The sequence below is a fragment of the Melanaphis sacchari genome, unplaced genomic scaffold, assembly GCF_002803265.2.
Source record: "Melanaphis sacchari strain LSU unplaced genomic scaffold, SCAv2.0 Contig45_pilon_pilon, whole genome shotgun sequence".
NCBI classification, from domain to species: domain Eukaryota; kingdom Metazoa; phylum Arthropoda; class Insecta; order Hemiptera; family Aphididae; genus Melanaphis; species Melanaphis sacchari.
Window position 1 is genome coordinate 169,928 of NW_020271303.1, and position 17,973 is coordinate 187,900.

Consider the following 17,973-nt stretch of genomic DNA (forward strand, 5'->3'; position numbering starts at 1 on the left):
ACTTGTTGAAAGAATATTAGAGAGATAGCTATAACTAACATTATCAAAATGAAGTAAAATTATGAGTTATGATAATAGCTGTTATAAACAATAGTGATTTCTAGAGGTAATTGTTAAGAACTAATAACCATTATTGATACAACAAAAAAATGAAGATTGTACTACCTAGTGATGTTTAATTTTAGAGAGCATAAACATTTTTGAAATAAAACTTATAAAAATATCTACAACTTAAAAGTATTTTATACCAGTAATCAAATGTACTTGTTATATTCAATACATTCAGCTATTTTAAAATAGTAAAATAAATACTATTGTTGCTGGGTGTAAAATGTCCTCTTAGTGGATAGAGCTGCTAACCGCTATTTTGTTTGACAACAATTATAGATAAAACATTTTAAACAAAATACTAGGTATTAATTTTATTGTATAATTTGGAAATTTGAGAGAAATAGTACATCATCTAATGTTATTTTAAAGTTATTATGTCACTGATTAACATAGTAACATAAAGAAAAATTATGGATTTCTCACATTCAACACCCTTTTGGTTAAATAATGATATATTAAACATATTTTAATTTATATCACAACAGTTTAACATTGAATTTTAATTAAGCATGAATAATAAAAAGGAATTATAAATATAAGGCATAGGTACTTCATTTTTATTTATAATTAAAATATCATTTTTGATCGAATTTACATATTCTAAGTTATTTTACGAGTATAATATTTGGTATCTTTATTTGATAAAAATAAATTCGATGTAGTCGCACGTATAGTAATTTAATTGTAAGAAACGACAAATATTGATCGTACCTTATCACTGTATTGCCTATTGGTGTCCTGAACACACAATGTCATACATACAATTAGTGAGGGGTCATTAACTATCATGTGACTTTTTAGCAAAAATATTTAACAAAAATCATTATGATTATGCATGCCGATATTGTTGTTATAACTTATAGTATTATTCTAAATGTCTAACAATTTTTAATAGTTGTGCCTGTTTATGCAAGTATAGTAAATTAAATAAAATATTTAATCTGACATTTCTATTGAAAATCAATATGATAGGAAATCTTAAATGGAATATTAAATGTGTAAGTATCACTCTCTATGTTATATATAAAAAAAATAAATATATATATTTATTAATTTCAATGAATATAATTGCTAAAGCAACTAAAAATAAATAAACAATTGATAGTTATATTTTGTCTTTATAAGTGGTGGTTTGCAAGTGGAGTGAGCAAAGAACAAGCTCTTTAGTTAATATAAAAATCCAATAAAACTTACTTCTTAACCACAAACAATAAAATTAGTGCAGCAGTCAGTAATATTGCAGCAATTACGGGTCCAACCAGCCATAAAAGTCCAGGTGGAGTAGCACTGCTTCTGACACTGACATGATCATTTGACGTTCCACTGGAACCCGTGTTGCTAGGAAGGTTCATATCTCGTAATTCAGGTCGCTTAGGTACTTCTTCAGGACCGACTTCACGCATTTCCAATGATATAGGTTCAGAAAAAGGACTAGATGTGTATAAGTGCTAAGAAATAAAGTTTAGTTGAAATTAGATCATATATAATTGCCATTTCAGTTTGGCTACTAAGTTATAACTGAGAGCCCTATACTCCTAAAGTTCTGTTTATAAGTAGAAAATCAGAGACAATAATAAATTAATGTCAAATCAGATTTTAAACAAACAGTTTTCAATGAAATGTACAAATGTATGAAGTTTCAAACCCTGATCATTAGAGTAAGATTTTATTAAATATTAAAAAAAGTTAAAATCATGGCTAGGAACGATACATTCAATTTTTTAAATGTTTTTAACAATACTCACTTTTATATTAATAATTTTTTGTGTGCAATATATTTTTTTGTTAAAACTAAAAATCTTTCAATATTAATTATATACTATAGACTATAATTATTTCTGTTTAAAAGTATTTATAATTTAATAAATTATAATGTGTTCTATAATTAAAAATAAATTTTTGGTTATCGAATTTTGGGCCCTAATAATGATATCTGTATCTTAAAAATTAAGTTAAATCTTTAAAATCTTTAAAATGTTTGTAATGATAACATCTGTCTTGCATTTATAAACATTAAAAATATGTAACTTATAGAGGACTTTGAAAATAATGTTCTAGGGAATCAAATTAACACTATTCAATTGTAAAATTTATAAAGTAAAACTAGAGTTTTTTTGTAAAATTATAATTTAAACTATTAATAATTACTTTTTGTGGGGTATCTACAAATGCTCGAACAAAGATTCTGTACTTCACATTTTGATCAAGTTTTCGATTGAGGAATCCGTCATATGTTTCGCCGTTACCTAGGTAGAATGTCCACGGTATGGTTCTGTGAGGGAATTTAGCTGCTATGTATGGTTCACCCTCAGCTAATACTTCTTGTTGGGAAATTTCAACAAGCTATAATTTAAAACACAATTAAATAAATTACTCAATAAAATATAAATTATAAATACACTAGCAATCCTTACTTTTTGATTTAAAAATTCATCTGGATTCATAAGTGCAGTGTCTGGATTTTCTGGAACAACTACTACATAATAATGACATATCGGACCATATTCTTCTGATGCTTGAGGCAATATAACCTAATATAACAGATAAAACAAAATTTATAATCATGTATTTACTACAATAAAATCATTTTACTAACGTGTATTTTCTGCATATTTACAACGCCGAAAAAATCAGGTTTGACCATTGGTTGAGGAGCGGCCATTTGAGTAGTGACGGTGATTCTTGAAGGGGGTCTATAGCTACGGTCAGATGGTACAGCACTAACATTTACAGCATAGCTTATAAATGGTGATAATTCATCGATTGTATGGCTCAAAACATATTTGTCTAATTCTATTATTCGAGTTGGTACCATTTGTAACTGAGTAACACCTTGTGAATCTCTGAATTCTTTAACTGCATTAAATGAGATCTTGTACCCAATTGGATTTAATTTAATAGGTGGCGTCCATGATAATGTCATGCTGTGAGTGCTTACATCAGATGCACGCAAGTTTAATGGTACTTCGTCTGGTTTTACGATGACAGTGATTTTCTCAGATAGTCTTCCAAAACCCTATAAATAAAGACGTTTTCATCAATACAAATAATAAAAAAATGAAAAAGAAGCATTTATAATAAATATAAATTTTATTTACATTATCGATGCGTGCTGCTACCGCTATAGCATACTGTGCCATTTTTTCAAGATTAGCAAGATCAGTGGATTCAGTGGCAGGGACATCTTTAACATTCCATTGATTGAGATCTTCAACTGCTGTCATTGTATAATAAACACGATAACCGTTGATTTTTACTCGCACTGGAACAGCTTCCCACCACACTTGTATACTTTGATCAGATGTTGCCACAGCCTTAACACCCATTGGGGCACGAACCATTTCTCTGGTGGTGTTTATAGTCATACGTGGACTCCATGGCCCTTCACCTTCAGCAGTCACTGCTCTAACGGTGACAACATATTCAGTGGCTTCTTCTAGTCCAGAAAATACCGCCTAAGATGAAAAAAAATAATGTATTAATACAGTTAAATTTGTTGTTAAAATCATAACAAACATGTAATTTATCATAGTTGCGTGCATACAGTTAATTTATATAATTGAATATTAATTAATATTTATGTTTAGTTAAATGCTCATTTTATATAATTATTTAAAAAAAAATCATATTAATATAATAACATGACATATGATATGTTTTTAAAAATTTAAAAAATCTAGGTAGTTATATCATATAATAATAAAATATATATTATAGAAGTAAAAATATAAAGTTGTGGAATGTAGAAAATAGGTTATATATTATTACTTATGTCAATTATGATAAAAAAAAATTATAGATAATTAAGTATTAAAATGACAATTTAACACCTTTTAAATTACAATTTAGAAAGGGAAAGTACAGTTTTTCAGATGCCGGTCACGAAGACACTCTAATAGTTAATGAACTGTTTGTCAAATATTTAGACGATTTAATGTAATTTATGTTAGTATTTATAATCTTCATACTTTTTTCAGTGTGGTATTTCTATGTGTGATGGTAGACTGATCGATCTTTTTGTGAAATTGTACGTCATAGCGGGTGATTTGTCCATTACGGTGTTCGCGTGATGGTTCATCCCACACGACACAAACCACGTCAGGTGTTTGAAATTCATACGACACGTTTATTGGTGGACCAGTAGGAGGACCTTCGGGAGTGTTGAAGTACTCAGTAGCTTCTTGGCCAAAGCCCACTTGGTTTTGTCCGGATATGTGAAATTCGTACTCGACACCGCGTTCTGAAATACAAAAGTATACATAAACAAATAAGCGATTTTAAGCTATACGGGTCGACCACTCAAAAGGCTACGGTAGGATATATACCTAAATCGGTGATGCGTCTCTTGTTTTCGGTCATCATGATCTCAAACATTTCTTGTCCCCTGATCCCGTAACGCAATTTGTATCCCAACAATTCGCCGTACGTGTTTATCGGTCTGGTCCACTCCAATTCAATATTGACTTTTGGTTCTCGTTCCAAAACCCTGCACAAAATCGTGGTTTTTTTTTTTAGCGTAAATTTTTGTTTTTTCCACATTCGAACATAACATTATTAAATTATTGTGAAAAATCATAAACTATAATTGGTACTTGAGATTCACGACGGGCCGGACGGGTACACCACCGGGCGTTTTGATTTTTGCAGGATAACTGCGATCGCCGTCGCCTTTGCGAGTTATGGCCGCCACTTGGATTGCATATAGGGTATCTGGTTGTAGGCCAGTGACGTTGCTCTCCAAAGCGTCTGTGACGTCAAATCTTAACGGTTCGTTGAGTAACGCGTTGCCCTGTAGTCAAAGAAAAACGAAACGGAATAGAAAAAGAATTGCAAAATAATCGATAGGTTACGTACTTCAGGCTTGGCTTCTTGGACGTGAATGTGATAGCCTCTAATTATGCCGTGACGGTCCTCTTCGGTGGGTGGTCGCCACTGCACATGTATTGTCGTTGAGTTGACGGGCAGTACTTTGACGTCGGTAGGAGGTCCTGGCACTGTTATTTACCGATACATAAACATGTCGTGTTAGATATATTTAATATTTAAGAATGTTTTACGGGACGTTATGCAAACAAGCAAAATGGTAAAAAAGGATTAGTATAAGTTTAATTCCTTTTTTTTTACATCCATTTAACTTAACTTGCGTCACTTCGACAACGTTCATCGCGTTAGTAGCGAGAAAAATAACGTTTTCAAAGTGAAAATATCATACTAGAATATAGTATACAAATGTAAAAAAAAATATCATTTCAAACAAAAATCAAAATTTGGAAGGTGAATAAAAGATAAATAAATCGGGGTTACACTATTAAAAAAAAAAAATCAATAAAATTAATTGTTTAGGATAACACAAACATAAAACAAAATATTTAAGAATTGTTATATTGATCAAAAATCAAAATCTACCAAAAAATATCAAGGGTTACTTTGGTTAAGTACTGTTAAAAAAGATAAAACAAAAAAAAAAAAAATTCAAAAATATAAAATGTATCGCCGAGCTAGTCAACGGACGATCGCTGCTACGGGGTGAGAAAAAAAATTAAAAAACCTTATTTTCGTCCACTACTACATTTTGGTTGCGTTGATATTTGTGTACTCACTATTTAATTCTGGACGACCAGATCACCACGGGGAGACAGACACAACGGTTTCGCATAAAAAATAGTGCGAAATCGTACCAAAAAGATACAATAAAAATACTTTTAGTGTCAAAAATACAAAAAACAAAAAATATATATACGCAGTCGTATTATATATATAAAATACGTGTGTGTAAAAATGATGTGCGTAAAAAAATTGTCGAGCTGCCAAAATACAAAATGTGTGCAGCGTTACCAAAAAAAAAAAAATAAATAATAATAATAATAATATATATTATTTGGGAAAAGACTTCTATCCGGGAGACGGGATAGAACTAGAGTTTATGTATATAAATATAATATATAAAAGAGAAACGAGGGAAAAAATTGAAAAAGAAACACAGCAGATATATTTATTACATACCTACGGATAGTCTGTTTGGATCGTGCGCGATAAATAATTCACGCACGCATGTTATCGAACGATTCTTGTATAAACGTAATACATGGTGTAAAAAGTGATATTTTAAAACAATTTATAAATATATATATAATATATATACAGTGAAGTATATGAGGAGGATTAGATCCAATAGTCGTCCACCCCGATTGTCCCTAAAAAATTCTTAAGATTACGTTTTTATAGTGTTCGTATATACATATAGAATTTCAAAATTGAATTAGCGAATGATTTAAAAATACCTGCCCAATTAATTTACGTTTTACTCGTAATTACATTTATAAAAAGTAAAACATAACCTAACCGATGATATTATATTATAAAGAAGATCTCATTATAAATTATTTAGTGTTAGAAAAATGATGTTACGTTTCTTGGGAATTCCTATCAAATGATAAAAAATGCTAACCTGCATTGTCAAAGCTTTTCCCCGTCATAATTTATTGATATCGACATTCGAATAAAATAAAAAAAATTCGTCTACGTCACTGTATATACTTATACATATATTATACGAATATATTGGTTTACATTACAATAATATATATTATGTATACATTATACATTATGTGTAATTATCTAAGCGATGTGCATTATATTAACATAAAGCCATGTGTACGTATTCTAGGTGCAACTTAATGTTATATTATAATATATATATAATGTGGTGCTCGAAATTCGAGTTCTGACCCATAATCATACATCGATGCGATGCATATTGTTGTTATTGCGGTTGTTGCTGTTGTTGTTGAAACTATACGCGCACAGTATTGAAGGTATTATACATATCAGTGATGTGATATAATAACGATTTGTTGGAATTGGCATTCCACGAGTACTACATGAATATATTTAAATATAATATGATGTTATTTAACACTATATTATCATATTATTATTATTGTAAAATAGACATATATACCGTAATAAACGTATTATGCCGTGTGTAACATGACTAATTGATTATTCTGTTCGAGTATAATATAATATATAATGATCAATCGATCGACTGACCGACCGAACACGATAATGTGTAATGATAATATGCCTATACATAGTGCTTCACACGACGACGAGTGTGATTCATAAGCGTTGTCGCATTAATCTAGCAAGGATGGCCGTCGCGGCCATATTTTGAAAGGCGTGACAAAATCACCCGACATGAATTACTGCGTGATATACCCAATTAGAAAAAACGCAATTGACATTTTACTAGACGTCTTCGCGGACGATTATCGCTAGGATGTTATTACGTATAGGTACACGCGGAACATAAGCTGCGAGGACTAAACGACATTATTTCGGTCATTCCAGCGGAGTCGAGGCATTTTATTTTCCATAGTTAGTGGGTGGTGTAGCTTTTAATCATGTAGCAGTAAATTTTAAACACCGTGAGCCGGCCGTCTTCGAACACAGCACACATATGGCGTAAACTCGTATGACAACTGTCACATCGTTGGAGCTATACACGACAAACGTACACAGATATCGCGTTTTTCGATTTTTGCCATAGACGATTGTGCGCGTATGATTATACATACATAACAACGTATAAATGACACATCGATCAATACGAGTGGTTAAAGTGCGGGGTAGACAATATGATCGTTATGGGTCAGAACATTTTGGTGTATAGTGGTGCGTAGTTATTTTAAACACAAAAAAAATTTTGTTCATATTACTCATCATCTACTGTGCGTCTGTGCTCATATATCAATTATACACACCTATTATGTATTGTACCACTGTGCGCTAAAATAATTATAAAAAGAATACATAGCGATTACGCGGACACGGAAGAAATGAATCATTTTAATAACACTGATATAGGTATATTGTGCAAAAGAAAGTGTGAAAAGAAAAGAAAAAACACAGCGCGTAAAACGAAGAAAATAAACAACCACCCGTAGTATATTAATTGGTATTCATATCCGCGGCCGTCATCACCATGATTGTCATATAGTAAAATTTATAAGTATATCGGCAGATCCACCATTGAATATAATGCAAAATTAATAGTAATTGGTATTTAGTAAGAGTGGTAATAGCAGTAATATGTTAAGTGAAGTGATTGGAGGGAAAGGTGGAAGTTGCCTCGGATAGTAACATTAAACTATTTTTACACTATTAGAACAAAAAATTTTCAAATTGTTAGTAAAATAAAAAATAAAAATTTTTTTGTAAATTAATTTTTTGTCTTTCTACTTTTTTTAATTATTTTTTATTTTTTATTGATAGTATAGAAAACAAATATAATATTTTTATTTGAATGCAATTTATTTTTAAAAACTCAAGTCTTTTCCTAAAGACTCCTAGAGATCTGATTTTTGAAGGCATTCATATTTTTTTTTTATAAAATGTAAGTATGTAAAATATTTAAGAAATTTTACGTAAAAATAAATCATTATCATTAAATTGATCATATAAATTAACGAGGATGTACCCGTATATTTAAAAAAAGTTGTTTTATTTTTTAACTATAACGATTGTGGATATATAAATTAGAAACAGTATGCGATTTTTATTTCTCATTTTTTTTTTATTTTTCTGCAGGTGAAAAAAAAATACACGGCACTGCGGGCGAATACAGCGATAGAATAATATAGCGGTGGAGAAGAAAGAGCACAGCCTCTCTATACCTACACGCATGGCGAAGGCGAATCAAAATACGTATCATAAAATAACATTGTGTTAGGTAATATTATTGCAGAGGGAATAGTAATGTATGTGATATATAGGCCCCCATGAGCAGAAATAAAATCTTTAATATAATATTTTATTAATTCATAACTTATAAATTTATATTTTTTCGACTCGTTAACTTGTATTTGTGAGTGTATGTGTGTGTGTGTGTGTGTGTGTGTGTGTAAATGTGTGAAAATGGAGGTTATAATATAGCGACTGTTGCGTGTTTGGTGAGAATATGCTTACCGTCTTCACGGGTGCGAACCATTATCGGGAAAGAGGACGGACCGTCGCCGACGGACGTTCCCGCCAGCACCCAAATTTTGTACTCGGTCCACCGTCTCAAGCCTTCCAATGTGTACACAGTGACGTTTTCCACCCGGTACGGATTGGCTTCCGAGTCGGACATACCGCTCTCCGCAACCATCACTTTGTAGTAGATTATCTGGCCGTTGCTCCGATCAGACATCGGAGGCTGCCACTGGACCAGGATAGACGTGGGGCTGACGGCCTCGGCGGTTACGTTCTGCGGCGGTGCTTCAGGTACTGTGCGTAGCAGAAGCAGTATACCACGGGTTCAGGGGAAAAACACACAAAAATTCGTGGTGAAGAAATAAAAAAAAACAAAAATCAAAAGAAAAAAATACAAATAATAATAATAATAATAATAATAATAACGACGAAAACGAAAAATAATATTACCACCGCGAGACCGTATATTATATTCGTAGGCAGGGTAGAAACAAAACAAAATAATAATAAAAACGACAAACATCATCGATGTAAATCCCCTTGTCGTCGTTGAGTACACGATCGGTTATATTATTTTTTTTTTCTTTTGGATGGCGCGCGCGCGGATAAAACCCGTACAGGATGGTAGGTAGGTACTACGCTCCGATTCAAACAAAAGTAATATCACGATTTATATATATATATATATATATATAAAAACAAACGTGTATAACAAATCTATAATATATATAATATCGAAGTATGTGTGCTAGTGCATATTCTAACGTCATTAAAACACCGAGCTGCGTCCGATTCTTGAGTACACACAAGTAGCAGAATTATATTATATTATATTATACAAACATGCTTTGCGTAAACGGATCTAATATAATGTACATGTATATAAATGTTTATATAAGAGATATAAAATATTTATTATATTATGCGAGGTATTTTTTTTTCCAAGACATACATTATTAATATATACTTAGTATAACATTTATTTATTTTGTACATAGGGTGGATATGGTAACTTTCTACTGAAATGACGTTTAAATACGTTCGTCCTAAATGTTACAGATGGGTATACCCTGTAAAGCATCTAAGAATTAGATAAACTCAACGTTAAAAATATATCGTATGGTATCGATGATTTTAAAATTTTGATTATAAAAGTACAGTATAATGTTTTTTTGCGGAAGATAATTATGTCGTATTTAAATGTAAAACGTATCATTTGGCACACTTTAATATAGTTTATTATTTACATGAATTTATGTAGTTCAAATTTGCCTCATCATAGTTTTATAAAAGCCCGCCCTCAAGTATCTATTATTTAACACAAATTAAATTAAATTAATCTATTCACTTTTCCCGGGTAAATTATAGATTAACAAAAATAAAACCGCGGCTTCCGCCCGTCATTCATTATACGAGGAAGTAAATACGTCACAGCTGTTTATAGTATCATGGATTGATCAAAAAGTCGTGTTCAGTCTAAAAAATGAAAAAAAAAGTACCTCCCGCATATTTTATTTATACTATTCATTGACTACGCGTTGTTTCATATCATTCTCATAATTTACAAACGTCCACCTTGTGTACAGTCGGCAAGCAGCTCGGTACGATCGGTAAACAACACTCGTGCATGTGTCGCTTTCTTCCGGTGCGTAGTGGTGTGCACTCTATATAGTATTATTATTACGATGCCGATCGCGTCTCCTACCTGGAATGCTTTCCGCACGATATACACGTATAATAGCCGATCGAGTAGAGAATCTTTGACGCATGTTTGCGTCGGCGACACGCCACTCACTTACCGTATTGTTTAGTCCGGACCTGGATCGGCGGCGTCGGTGCCCCTTCACCGCGTTGCGATTTTGCTGCCAGCCACACGTAGTATAGCGTGTTTGGATACAGTCCGGTCAACGAGTAATTCTCCGACACCGGTATGCGCCGATGATGCTTTTCCTGTAGCAAGTATAATGCGTTATAATATTTATTTTGTCCCATTCCTACAAAACCATTTTGTTTGTATTTACATAAAGTCTAGGTTTCACGTCGTGAATATTATTCACCTTACACGATTATCGTGTTTTTGTCAATAATCGACTATCGTTAGTTCGATAAATAATAAAAAATTACAAACCTATTTAAAATAAGATCTATGTTGATAAAAATTAGCATAGTCTAGCTGTGGAAACTGTGCACAATGTGTATGTTATATGTTCGATCAGGAGTCTCCAAACTAAGACCAGCGAACTAGTCTTAACCCCTTAGACAGTTAGTAATCAATATATAAGTGTAATATCTAAAGTTGTTATTATGCACACGTAACAATTATCACTTGTATCGACTGCATAATAATTCACGAACTAAACGATTAGATTTAAACAGTGAAAGAGATTAGCCACATCGACGAAATTAATCGACAATGTTTCTTTAGTTACTTCTATACCTATGTTTGCAATGAACTTATTATAATAATTATTCACTTTACCAACCGATTTAAAATTCACTTATTTGAAACGTTGAAAAGGGGACTGAAAAGAAAAATAGATTCAGAATTCCGTGTTTCTAATGAGAAGTGATCGTTGAATTATTTGGTCATTTATTAAGGTAACAAAATAATATGTTTCATTTGCAAAGAAAGCATTTCTGTACCTAAAGCACAATGAAACGATGTATTAAAAATCAAATATCACAAAGAGATTTTAGTTGGGGTTTTATACATTTTTTTCAATATACACAATACTTAAATTTAAAAAAAATGGTAATTGAATTTATATCTGTGTATACTAAAATTTATTTGAAGGAACAAAATTTTTTTAAATGAAATACATTAAATCAAAATATAGATTGACCATGTCAGACAAACATTTGGAGTCAATTTTATACTTCTTATTAATAAAAATTATTACTAAAATTAATAATTAATTTATATAAGTATAATAAAAAATTATTTTCTAAACATTTATTAGTATATATTTTTTATAAAATTGAAAACTATAAGTGCTCATATATTTTGACCCACTGAAAGCTTTTAATATTTTATTTGGCCCTCCAATAAAAAGTTTAGAGACTCCTGTGTTAGATTATTAAGTTTAAAATCGTAAATGGTACATGCATATCAATGTATGTTGTAAAAATATGTTTAAAATTTATTATAAGATATCAAAAACTATTGAGGTTAAAATTATGAAATTAATTGTAATAAGAAAGTTCATTAAATTGACGTAACTAGACTAAGTTTATATGTAATTTATTATATCAACCTTGGCATATGTATCGTTCCAGTAGAGTTCATAGCTGAGAATTTGTTCGCCGACTTGATTAGGTTTAGCCCATTGCAGTCCAATGGACGTTTCACCGATTTCATTCACTCGCAAGTCTCTTGGTTGACTGGGCACTAAAACCGTATTTTTATATTAATAACTTCAAACGAAAATACAAACAGAGATGGTGAGAGTTCGAAACAATAAGACTTCAAGAAACACGATGACAATTAAAAACAGAACGGAAAAATATGCAGTACGAATGAAAAAGATGTACTGAAACAAATGATTGAACTCAAAATTATAAGATACATTACTATAAGAGCAAATATACCTAAAACGTTAGACGTGCAAACATTTGTATTTTATATATTATAATAAAGTTGTATTTATATTCGTATACAAATAGTTAATATATTTCATACATTTTTTTAAGTAATTATACAAAAAATGTTAGTTATTCTATAAAAACAAATTTAGATACGTATATACTCAATGAAGATTTTGATATATATATATATAATTTTTTTTTGAAAACTGTGTCTGCAAACATTTTGCTTCTAATAATGAATTCCGAAAAAATAAAAATAAAACAACAATCATACGGCGCCTTAAATAGGCAATTTAGCTTCATTGCTGTAGTACATGCGATAATTAAAAATTATAAAAAACGTTTTTAGAATAGTTTTGACATTTTAGATCAGTGAAAATTGTTGTATATATCTCATGTCGATCTTTCATGAAATTTAATTTTTATGAAAACAAATATTTGTCTTTTTTAAACGATCGAAATATAAAGTTAAAATAAAACTATATTAGTTGACTTACAACATTTTGTCCTATTTTATTTTCATAGTACATGTTTTGTCTCTAAAGTAGTAGCCACGATTTACGCCAACGTATTTATTGTAACAAAAACAGTCGGTAAGTGTAAGAATTTATTTTAAAATTTAAAATCTTGTCAAATTTTGGATTTTTGTGGTCATACAAAGTCTTTCAGTAATTCCCATCTATAATTACACCAAAAATCCTATAGCTAGACTGAGACGTCTTGATGTGTTATTCTCAGACCTAAATTATGCAAAACCTACAATAACGCATAACACTTTATTATAGCGACGGTTATATTTACCTCCTTGTTGCATTTTGACCTGAACTGGTGAAGAAAGGGGGCCGGGTCCCACGTTTGTGAAAGCTTGCACTCGAATAGTGTATACGGATAAAGGTGTCAGTTCATTAATGGTGGTCAGCTGATTGTTGTCAACTACCATAGTATTCCACGACGACAACTGTTGGTCTGGATTCACAGTGTAGTACACCTTATACCGCTAAAGATAAATTGAGGACTATGTAATTTATTATAATACACAACTAAATATTTTATTGCACGAAAATTCGATATTTTAGTTAGTCATTAATAATAATAATAATAATAATAATAATAAAATAGTTAACCTTCTTAATTGATATTCAAGTTTTTAAATTATATTTAAAACGCAGTGTAAAAATTGTGTTTAGGTATAATAAATTTTTAATTTCATAAACCCTGAGTAAATATATGTCAGTTGATGCCTAATTAAAATTTTAAAAAAATATAGAAGATACTTTTCATTCTTAACAACCTACTTTTTTTTTACTAGAACCACGTTGATTTTTATAAATATTAAAACAATTTATGCTTATGATATTATAACCGATCTTTTGTCTATATTTTAACTAGCACCGAAAGCTTTAATTGTTATGCAACGTATTGAATGTGACACGAACAGACGATAATCGCATAACTTTAGTCAAGTTTAATTTAAGACATCAGCAAATTGCGGTATGTTTATAATTAATTTATTAATTTATTTATTCGAATAAAAGCATTAACTACCAAGATTTTTTAAATGACTATCGAAGTTACATTAATATACTAAATGCAAATACTGATATTAGCTAATAGCTAAATATTTGTTGTTATATAAAAAAAAAATATACATATACATTATTGGTATTAATTCATTTTTATGAAATCACAGTAAATGTTTAGTATTTTTTGGTTGATTTTTATAATTTACGACACTCAATATTATGATGTTTACATATATACATAAGTATTCTTATATTAATATCTGATAATTAAAAAAATTAACAATTTATTATATTTTATCAAAATTCGGTATTTAATGTATTTTATAATTGATATTTTGTTTGTTTAACTAAATTATACGGAAAAATATTCTTGGCTAGAATGTATGAAAATAATAGGTATTTAAATTGTAAAGAGGATGATAATTTCTCATTTTCATAATAGAGGAGAATGGCTACGGTAGTGTAAGTAGGTATTCTATTAAGTGTAATAAATTATTAACTGGTACTTTAATTCTGTGCGTGAAAACGAGTAACACTTATTTGCATAAATAATTTTACTCCCTATCCATTCAACATTATATTATATATATTAAGTTGAACATTAATAGTTAAAATATTGTTATTATTTTGCTCACTATCACTTGACCGTTCGGCGTCTCGGGTTCTTCCCACTGTATGACCATCGTACTCGAGCTGAGCAAACGCACTTGAATATTCCGTGGAGCGGATCCGGGCTCTAAAATTAAACAAAATGTCAATTATGTCTAAAACGTAAAATTACAGTATACTATGGTGTGCCATATTGAACTTTTCTTAGGATCTCCTACTATATTTTATTTATTTTCAAACAAAATCAACAAATTAAGCAATAGTTTTTCAAATTAAAACTTTAAAGAAAAGTATTTTATAATAATGTATTAATATTGATAATTATAATAGTTACTTGCATAAATATATATATATATATATATAATTAAAAAATATTGATCTGAATAAAAGTTATTGCATAGTTAGTTAATCAAATTTGTCAGTTGTTTGTTACACGCTATATATAATTTTATTCTAAATTTCGTACCTCTTGCGTGGTATTGCGATAAAAGTTTATTGTAAAAATATTATAAAACTCGAATAAGAAAACGATTTTCCATTTCTGTCCATTAACCTTTAAATTGAGTCGCGGAGAAAATTCTAATATTTTATATTTTATAAATTATATAATTGATTAGATAAATAGAGAAAATAATCTTATCTAATGTAAATTACAACGATCTGCAATAAAAAATTTCAAACTGTGACACACCATGTATAGGTATATTTTGTGATTGAGTAATAGGTAGTAAATAGATAATGTAATAAGTATGTAGTAATAGGTAATAACATGAGTAAAAAACAATTAATATTATAATGATTACAAGTACATTGTTTATTATTCAATACTATATTGTATGGATAGTACTGAAGTATATTCATACAAAAAAAAAAAATAAATAATTTTATACTAATTATATACAACATTAATATGTGTGATGTTGAAATATAAAAACTAAAAACTATAAAATCATTATCATATAAAGATCATCATTTTCAAAAAAAAAAAAAAAATGTATTTCATTCATACAATTAATTCTCTCGATTGAATCAAATATTGAGCTGTAAGTATTTGAAGTATATAATGATCATTTTCCAAACTAAATTAAATTGCTTTTTCTACTACAAAGAAAAAGTTTAGATTAAAACGATTTCAAAGTGTGTAGTAACCGTTTAAACGAAAAATTAGTAAAAACGTTTTCAATTTAGACACATATTGAAAGTATAAAGTTTTAAGTTTTTATTACCAAGCAGTTTTTAAAATTTGTATTGCTAATTAGTAATTAGTAATAAATTAATTAACACTTAAAAGAAATTGTGTTTAAATTAAAATTAAAATTATAATTTTTTTTTTTGTTAAATATTTATAGTATTACAATTCTAATACTATAATAATATGTAAATTATTATTTATCATTCAATTTTATAAAATAATTTTGTTTTTAAAAGAATTACATTTAATGAAAAGAATAATATTATGTTAAGATTTACTTAGAAAGGATGAGAGTATAATTTAAAAACATGTGTAAACGAGGAAGATAATTTGATGTACAACAATGTTCATTTTATTTTAATTATAAAATATTATGTTGGGATTGTATTCAAAAACCATATTTAATTACGCAATGTAAAATAATAGTTATATTTTATATTTTATTAAATTCAGGGCACAGAAAAATACTTAAATTAATAATGTTAATAATAAATTGACCATCTGTAGTAAAATTAAATTTTTAAACAAATTTTTTGGCTATTTATTAAAAATGCTTTGCAATGAAAAAGTGGTATATTTTTACCACATCATAGGACAAAGAATAACAATTATATGTTTTTAATCAAAACTATTTTAATTAATAATTTATTATTTTTAAATTTAATTTAATTTTAGATTCTGGATAAATTACAATGGTGTATATTTTAGACATTGAAAAAAAAAAATTAAAATATATTAAAAATAAATGGTTTTATACTAAAAATTTCATAGTATTAAATGAAAAAAAAAATATATTTTATTTATTCACGCGATGAATTTTGTATAAAATAAATAATAGAAGGTTCAGTAAATGAAAAAAATAACTTTAAATATGTGACCAATTGAATGTTTATTATTTTATACAGGCACTTATTATAGATTTAATTCAAGTTTTAATTCGAAAAATGATATTCATATATATGCACATAATCAGAATAAATTATGGTTACGCATATAATTTTTGGAAACGAGAACAAAACTTTTATCCACTCACGAATTGTGTACTCGTAAAAGGAAATTAATCAATTCTAGAAATTTCAAAGGAAATTGAATTATTATTTAAGCATTGTTAAACCAAGTTTGATGTCATTCGGAAAAAAGGAATATAATTTTTATTTATTTTTAGTTTGTTTTATATATATATATATATATATATATTATATACTTATGAATATTCGCAGCTAATTTTGATGAATCAATTAATGTTAGTACAATAGTGTTATGTGTTATATATATTTATATAACACAGCTAAGTCGAGAAAATTAATATTGCTGTTAAAAAGGTGTAGCTATGATTATACACGTTAATATAATAATATTATATTGAATAATAAACGACAAGGTTGATTAAATTTTAAATCTAACTTACTTGCACCTTCACCAAAAGCAGATAGGCCCGCTAGAAGAAAAAAAAACAGAAATATAAGAGTGAGCGAGTTAAAAATAGTACATATACGTATACACTGGCATCGTGTGCGTAAGAGCTGAAATATGGACGCCGTCCATACAACACTCAGTGTATACACATATCATAGAAAAGCGTTATCAAAATATAGGTGTATTCAATAGCCCAATAAAAACCGGACGTCTACGATGATAAAATATCTATATCTATATATACGTATATATACATATATATATATACATTTATATATACAAACGATGCAGTGCTGTTCTTCAAAAGCTTTTAAACTAATGAAACAGAAGTTTTTCATTCCTGTAGGTACCTATAGTTGATATAATTCGACGCCTGTGTTATTACTATTATTTTTTTTTCTGTCGCCAAACTCGGTGTATCCTATGTGCGACCACCGTTTTGTCGTCTATACAAACTACTACTATATAATATAATATATGACATCTCATACACACCCACACACACACACACACACACATACACACACATATATATATATGTATACTATATGCATGTAGCGT

The 17,973-nt window shown here is 29.0% G+C and overlaps 1 protein-coding gene across 8 annotated transcripts in view; it reads right to left on the reverse strand.

Moving 5' to 3' along the window:
- The window catches only part of LOC112598096 (tyrosine-protein phosphatase Lar), a 158,633-nt gene that overhangs the window by 11,576 nt on the left and 129,084 nt on the right, over positions 1-17,973 (reverse strand). For 3 of the 8 annotated variants that reach the window (XM_025344432.1, XM_025344439.1, XM_025344433.1), the window contains 16 exons: positions 17,405-17,434; positions 14,831-14,931; positions 13,474-13,669; positions 12,342-12,475; positions 10,887-11,037; positions 9,082-9,381; positions 5,712-5,720; positions 4,966-5,105; positions 4,704-4,900; positions 4,437-4,597; positions 4,080-4,351; positions 3,210-3,566; positions 2,708-3,127; positions 2,526-2,642; positions 2,260-2,454; positions 1,306-1,559 (listed from right to left, as the gene is read on the reverse strand). In XM_025344432.1, coding sequence (XP_025200217.1) covers positions 1,306-1,559; positions 2,260-2,454; positions 2,526-2,642; positions 2,708-3,127; positions 3,210-3,566; positions 4,080-4,351; positions 4,437-4,597; positions 4,704-4,900; positions 4,966-5,105; positions 5,712-5,720; positions 9,082-9,381; positions 10,887-11,037; positions 12,342-12,475; positions 13,474-13,669; positions 14,831-14,931; positions 17,405-17,434 — 3,034 coding nt within the window. The remainder of the gene's footprint in view (positions 1-1,305; positions 1,560-2,259; positions 2,455-2,525; positions 2,643-2,707; positions 3,128-3,209; positions 3,567-4,079; positions 4,352-4,436; positions 4,598-4,703; positions 4,901-4,965; positions 5,106-5,711; positions 5,721-9,081; positions 9,382-10,886; positions 11,038-12,341; positions 12,476-13,473; positions 13,670-14,830; positions 14,932-17,404; positions 17,435-17,973) is intronic. The other 5 variants (XM_025344435.1, XM_025344437.1, XM_025344434.1 and 2 more) reach the window with 5 other exon arrangements.